The sequence below is a fragment of the Corylus avellana genome, chromosome 4, assembly GCF_965113065.1.
Source record: "Corylus avellana chromosome 4, dhCorAvel1.hap1.2, whole genome shotgun sequence".
NCBI classification, from domain to species: Eukaryota; Viridiplantae; Streptophyta; class Magnoliopsida; order Fagales; family Betulaceae; genus Corylus; species Corylus avellana.
In genome coordinates this window covers 2,959,100-2,966,482 of record NC_142493.1, presented here as the reverse complement: position 1 = coordinate 2,966,482, position 7,383 = coordinate 2,959,100, and the positions used below count along the sequence as shown (strand labels likewise).

The following is a 7,383-nucleotide window of genomic DNA, read 5'->3' as shown; positions in this document are numbered from 1 at the left end:
AGATTTCTGATTTTGATTATTTGTCAATTCTCTGAGTACGAATCTCATGTAATGTTATCATCCTGGCGAATGTTATGCTGGTGGTAGGAGCCAATATCAGATGAGATTTCATTGAAAATCAAAACCATAGTAATTGGCCTTGCTGTTTTACAGGAAACTGGTTCACATATAATCAAACCCTTTTACACTGTTAACTTTGTACAACCATATGAAAAATGTGAATGAGTACGGGTGGTAAATGGGTCAGAGCAACCTCAGCTTGGTGTTTTTTTTTTTTCAAAAGAACTTTCCCTTTTTATTTGGGAGTATTGAATACACCCATAATTCTGAGCTTCCTGTTCTTTCTACCAAGAGACATGTCAAAGAAGTGATGCTAAACGTGTCAAATGTATGAGAATACTTCCCTTTTTTTTAAAGCATTCACACTCCTTCTCCAATCATGTGTCATTAGTATATATGATTATTGTCATTGTTATCATTATTATTGTTGTTGTTGCTGCTGTAAACTATAGAAGAATCCCAAACAACTCAAACTCCATCTATAATGGGTTAAATCTCAGACCTCATCTTTTGGTAGTAAGGACTTTTTATCTTTTAGACATATTGCAAACTCACATTTTGAATTTAGACCTCATGGAGTTCATTGAGTAATCTCACTAAAATTGTTGGACTGAAAAAACTACCCCTTATCAAGCTGTCTTATAATAAATCTGTGGCTAAAGTATTTTGGAAAAGCAGAAACTAGCAGCGTCCACTGGGTCTAGGTTCCAAAAGAAAGAAAAATAAATTGTTTTATATGAATGTAATATTGGGGGCGTGCTGTTTATGTACAGTATTTTCACCCCTTTTTAGCCACTTTTAGATTGATTTCTAAGTATATTGTATTCTAATAAAACAAAATAATCTAATATCCTTCAAAAGTTGGGTAATAATTTGAACAAGCAAAAATTGTGGTAGTGGCCATTTTGATGGTATTTGCAATAAAAAAGTTCCTTTATCTTCTGGCTTTGCCTTTTCTACATAACATGGTCTAGAAAAATATACCTATTGGCCATTTTGGGTACGTTATTTTGGCCATACTCTTGTTCAATGTCTTCTTCCTGCTTATTGGTGTTGGCTAAGAAGCATCTAGCTGAAGGTTGATGTTCAGTAATATAGGAGAAGCTGTTCTAGTTTAACTCATACATCTGTGTTTCCCCATATGCATCTTCTATAACATTGACGAGTCCAACATCCAATTTGGAAAAGAACACCATTCATCATTCATTAGTCTATGTCTATGGCTTACCTTAAAGTACAAGAAAACAGGCAAGCAGGATCTATCCTGTCTACAACTATCCTGCTGCGGTCTCCAAGTCGCCTCGATGCAGTAGCAAGCAGGCTCTCCCCTGGTCTGCATCTCATTTCTTAGATTTCTATCTAAGAAACATTGGACCGGGTTACTCTAGACTTATTTTTGTATTTTTTGTTTGGGCCGTGTTGTTGGAGACAATGGAGAGCGCACTCCCTCTTGTTTGTTTCGTTGTGTTTTGATTTATACAACTAGTAAGGTGAATACACAATGCTAAAAGTGCTTAAATATTCAGGAAATCATCCTCGTGGAAGCCCTAAAGCTCGACGACGTCCCTGCAGGAATATATACTGTCCATTGCTTACCTCTTAGGTTGCTTGGTGCTGAGGGATCACCAATAAGATGCATTCTCATCAAATAATAATTTCCTTGTAAGTTTTATATTATTGAAAGTAATCTATCCTATGGAATCTTTTTCCATGTTTAAGGGGAGACCATTTACTTACTTATCAGTTTTAATGGTGCACTCATGCATATTGGTTGAAATTGTTACAGGATCTCTTGTGCCTCAATAAAGCAGGGAAGATATGCACTTTTACATACGGGAAATGTTTGGTTTCCATCTTTTGCCTATCTTTTGTCTATATCTGTATAAGAAGTGAGCAAATTCGCTATTGAATGGTGAATTTGGAAGAAAGATAGACAAAAAATAAATAAGAAATGGATGTGTAACATTTCTCTTTTGTATAGGTTATTATGAACAACCTAATAAATGTTTGTTGGACTCCTCCTTTAAATATTGTATAGTAATGATATGCACTATCCTTTTAAATATTTGTTGGTAGAATTTACTACACCCACCCTAGTAAATCAAGACTTGCATTAGTGTGTTTTTTTTTGCTAAATAACGTTCTCTAAGCTGAGAATCAAGGTGGGTGCGTTCGAGCACAAGTAAAATAAAATATCCAAAAAATTTATCATTTCAATGTGTTTTAAAAGTAATAAATGTTGATATGGAAAAATATCAACTATTTAATTTAAAAACAACACTATTTTTTTTTAAAAAAAATTTCATGAAATTCTTAAAAATTCTAAAGATTCTTGTGGGTTCAAATATCTATTATATTTGACTTCAAACTTCATTGTACTCATTATCATCTCCTTGGAGTATTTATTTAGTGTTTTAGAGGGTAAAATTGTCTAAAAACTTAAAATGATAATTTTACTCATTTAAAAAATAATAACCGAATATTATTTATTTCATTTAAAATAGAAAAGATTTTATTCGGAATAAAATTTTGATAAGTATTTTTGTCTTTTTACTTTTTTACGGTGTATTTTAGAAAATAAAATTGTTTAAAAAATTAAAATGATAATTTTATTCATCTTAAAAATATTATCTATTTCAGAGAATAAGAAAAATACTAACGGGATATTATCTATTCCATAGGATCTTATCCGGAATAGAATTCTTTCTACTTTATTTTATGGGTATTTTAGTTTTTTACGAAACAAAAATACCCTCCAATATATTAAGCTCGTGATTGGCTGACTCTACTCGGCATCTATTTATTCGCCGGAATATTTATCGGCTCATTCTTTACGCACGCATACTGCCCCGCTCAGTCCCACTCTCCCAGACGTCTCCCACCTCCATCTTTTCAACAAACCATCCACCATGACAACCGCTTCCCTGCTCGTCCTCATCCTCCTACTCTGCGCTATATCGCACACGATCCCCGCCCTCTCCACCACCACGGCCTACCCATCCGTGCCGGGAACCGAAACCACCGACTGCTCGCTCTCCGGTACAGACGAGCTCAGACCGGTTCGCCGAGAAGTCTACGGTGGAGGCCGAATCTTCGATATCAGCCACAGGTACGCCCCTGACATGCCGGTGTGGGAGTCGAGCGAGGGACTCGGCCAGTTCCTTTGGCTCCCGAAGAGCATTAAGAACGGCTCGCTCGCCAACAACTCCGACATGAAGCTGCCCGCTCACACCGGTACGCATGTCGACGCACCAGGCCACGTTTTCGATCACTACTTTGACGCCGGCTTCGATGTCGACACGCTTGACTTGGAGGTCCTCAATGGTAATTGTCAGCATCCCATTGTTTTGTGGTTGTTTGGGTGCTGTTTGTTCGATGAAGTCAATGATATTTTGGTTCACCACCATGTATGTCAGGCTCATCAAGATTTTTTTGGTTATTATTATGTGAATCTTAATGGGGTTTTGGAGCTTGAAGTTCTAAAGGTGACTTTTTTAAGTATAGTGGTCAATCATATTGCTAGAGGTTTTGTTATATCACAGTTTTGATTAAGTATGGATTTGTGGTGGAAAAGGTAGTGGAAGATTGCCTCAGTGCTTATTTCGAAAAGGGTTTCTTTTTATTCTGTTTTTTCTTTTGGGTCATTGATATTTAATCAAGGGCCTGATTTCATTGCTTTTATGTTTTTTTTTTCGTGTGTGTATTTGGCAGACAGAATTTATTGTTATTCTTTGTTATGAAGCTAGAAATTAAATGATCATTTGTAAATTTTGAACTTGGAAGCTTTTGGTTGCATAGGAATTTTTCAGTTTATATTGCCATGATTTTGTCTTATTCTTCTCTAATTATTTCCTGTAAATATTTTTGAGAATTAACTTTCAATCACCATATGTTTGAGGTAGACCCAACTCAAAACACTTTTAACTAATTACTAAAAAGGCAAAGGAAAAGCCATTTAAGAAATAAAAAAAATTCAGAGAAGAGGTGTAACTTATCTGTGAAATTCTACACTACAGATTCCTAGTCATCCTTGATCCTTCTCACAGCATTTCCTAATCGTAATCTCTGTTATAATGCTTAGTACTAAAAAAACATTATCGGGAAAGTTACAGAGTAGGTTTTGGATTTTTTTCTTTGGCAAGCATCTTTGTTTTTTCCCTTTTGTTTCCCCGGAATCCTTATCTTACAATCTGTCATGCTTTCTTTTGTTGTTTGATATGTTTTTCTTTTCGTAATTTGCATGTAAATGGGAATTTCTCTCATCTTTCTCTGTGACAAAATGTGATCATTTGTAAATATTCTCTCATCTTGTCTTGATGAGATATTGGTGATGATCATATTTGTTTCTTTCAACAGGTCCTGCATTGTTAGTTGATGTTCCAAGGGACAAGAACATAACTGGTAAATGGACTTCTCTCTTTGTGACCTTTTTATTTTTGGTGATAGCTTCTCTCCATGTAAATGAAAACTTTCTTTTTTTGAGGGTGTGGGGGAGGGACGATGCTGTTTCAAAATTTCAGTACATGCGATTCAATTTTCTTCTGGCAGCTTCTTCATATGTTAAGTCTCTGATGAAATAAGGTGCTGTATCAGTTGGTATGACCTAGTCTGTGTATGGTCATCCATAAATACTTATATAAACCATAAGATGTTAGGCAGGTGCTTCTCAGGCCTTACTACAAGCAAGTGTTTTGGCAGCTAAATGAAAATCAACTTATAATTTCCAAGTGATGAGAACATTATGTCTTCTATTTTCTAAGTTTTGCATGTATTAGACTATATATAATAAAGTCATTCCTTACAGCTGAAGTTATGAAGTCTCTAAATATTCCCCGGGGAGTACGCCGTGTCCTTTTCAGAACTTTAAATACTAACAGGTAAGACTAGATGAATCATATTTTGTAGAATTTCCACCATGGTAGTTATTTTCAATTGATAGAACTCATCTAAAAAAGATATTTTGCATTAACTAGTTGTTATTGGTGATTCTGGTTTGCTTGAAACTATTGCATTTGACACATTTAAATTAGGAGTTTTTAAAAGTCATTTTTATTAATCAAAAACAAATTTTAACTTAGAAGGCAAAAAATTATGCATTTTAAGTTGAGCTAAAACTTACTACAATTTCAGGCAGCTTATGTTTAAAAAGGAGTTCGATACAAGTTATGTTGGATTTATGAAGGATGGGGCAAAATGGTTGGTGGAGAACACTGACATCAAACTTGTTGGTAAGAAATGTTAACACTCAGTATCCTATTTTTGTTTGGTCTTCCATTTATAAATTACCTTAAGAGATGCCTGCAAATTCAACAGATAATGCAAAATGCTTTCTGCAAATTTTTTTTTTTTTTTTTTTTGCAATATTCTAACCCGTTAAAATTTCATTGAAAACCAAAACTTTTTCACTCAGTGTTGTATATATATTTATTAGGAGAATCTCGTCTTGTGTTTGGTTATTATACACTGAGAGTACATTAGTGAATTTCCTTCCTGTTTCTGATATTCGCACTTTTACACATTTCCTGTTATGGAATGCAGGAGTTGATTATTTATCTGTTGCTGCCTTTGATGATTTGCTCCCCGCTCATCTTGTCTTTTTGGAAGGCAGGGTAAGAAATTCTTTGTCTGACAAAATAGTGATTCTTCCATGTTTTAACTTTTATCATGTATTTTTCTTTCTTTACCTAGTATTTTAGTTGAGCATAACGTATCTATCGGTTGAGATTTCATTTTTTTGGGCGCCAAAAATTGGGGTACTTTTCTCAAACTGTAGTTATGTACCTATAGGTTGCTATTTCTTTTTTATTTTTTTATTTTTGGGTTTATATCAGGGTTCTAGTAAGATTTCTGATGTTGATTTTATGTCAATTCTCTGAGTATGAATCTCACGTAATGTTATCATCCTAGCGAATGCTATCTGGACAGTTGGAGGCTTGGAGCCATATCAGATGAGATCTCATTTAAAATCAAATCTGTAGTAATTGGTCTTGGCCTTTTATGTTGTTAACTTTGTACAACCATATAGAAAAACTAATTCGCTGGATTCAATGTGAACGAGCACAGGCGGTAGTGGCCATTGTGATGGCATCTACAATAACAAAATGCCATTATCTTTCCGTTATTGCCTTCTATATTACATGGTCTAGGAAAATAGACCTGTTGGCCAATGCCATTGTATGTATGTTATTTTAGGAATGCTCTTGATCAGCGCCTTCTTCCTGCTTATTGGGATTGGCTAATAAGCGTCTAGCTGAAGGTTGATGTTCTGGATTGGAGCAGCTGGTTCTAGGTTAACTCATACATCTCTGTTTTCCCACGTCTATCTTCTTTTACATTGAGGAGTGCAACATCCAATTTGGAAAAAACATCATTCACTCGTTTATAGGTGATCCATATTGGGATTTATGTCTAGGCTTACTATATAATGTAAGAAAGCAGAGTTTTGTTGCGTTTGGATTCATATAGAACGAGTAAGGTCTGCAGGCAATGCTAACACTGCTTAAATATTCAGGAAATCATCCTTGTGGAGGCCCTAAAGCTCGACGACATCCCTGCAGGAATATACTCTGTCCATTGCTTACCTCTTAGGCTGCTTGGTGCCGAGGGATCGCCAATAAGATGCATTCTCATCAAATAATAATTTTGTTGTAAGTTTTACGTTATTGACAGTGATCTACCCTATGGAAGATTTTTCCATGTCTAATTAGAAATCTACTTTCTTATAAGTTTTAATGGTACACATTCATATTGGTTAAATTGTTTAAAGGGACACTTTCTGTGCCTCAGTAGAGCAGGACAGATGCGCACGAAAGAAATTCAGCAACCATGTATTGATATAGTTTCCCAATACTTGCATGTATAGGTTATTATTATGAGCAACAAAATAAAGATTTGCCTTTAAATGTTGTAGCTAGATTTTACGACATGTAGCAGGGCTGTGCACTGAGTCTGTTGGGTGCCGGTAACGGCTCTTCTACCTTTCGCCTCTGTCGGAGTCAGAAGAGTCGGAAAACTCCCAACTCCACCCTTGTGGAGGCGATTTCGGTCCAACTCCACCTTTGAGTTGGACCTTTGAAATGTTGTAGTCGGACTCAAGCGTGATAGTCAGAAATGGGCCGGGGCTTAACCCTGAGCTAAGGAATTGACTAGCTGATAAACAATGCATTAAAAAACTAATAAAAAAATGATATGATTCCATCTCTTTTTGGAAATAGTAAAAATAGATAAATAAATAATATTCAAAATGAAATAGTAAAAGTGAATAGCTAAATTATAAGTAGAATATGTTTTAAAAAAGGTAGAGAGTTAAAGGTAGAAAAAGAA

The 7,383-nt window shown here is 35.2% G+C and overlaps 2 protein-coding genes across 2 annotated transcripts; both read left to right on the top strand.

Annotated features, from left to right (window-relative positions):
* Positions 1–1,586: 1,586 nt before the first annotated feature.
* LOC132178783 (cyclase-like protein 2) lies at positions 1,587–2,125 on the top strand (the record flags this gene model as incomplete). Its single annotated transcript, XM_088515315.1, is given in 2 exon segments — positions 1,587–1,722; positions 1,847–2,125. A coding segment is annotated over 1 exon segment (126 nt), but the record flags the coding sequence as incomplete, so codon positions are not given.
* A 726-nt stretch (positions 2,126–2,851) lies between these two features.
* LOC132179958 (cyclase-like protein 2) lies at positions 2,852–6,907 on the top strand. Its single transcript, XM_059592781.2, has 6 exons — positions 2,852–3,384; positions 4,417–4,461; positions 4,865–4,937; positions 5,191–5,288; positions 5,599–5,669; positions 6,572–6,907. Exons 1-6 carry the CDS (start codon positions 2,970–2,972, stop codon positions 6,695–6,697), a joined length of 828 nt encoding a protein of 275 aa, XP_059448764.2. The 5' UTR covers positions 2,852–2,969; the 3' UTR covers positions 6,698–6,907.
* The last annotated feature ends 476 nt before the right edge of the window (positions 6,908–7,383 follow it).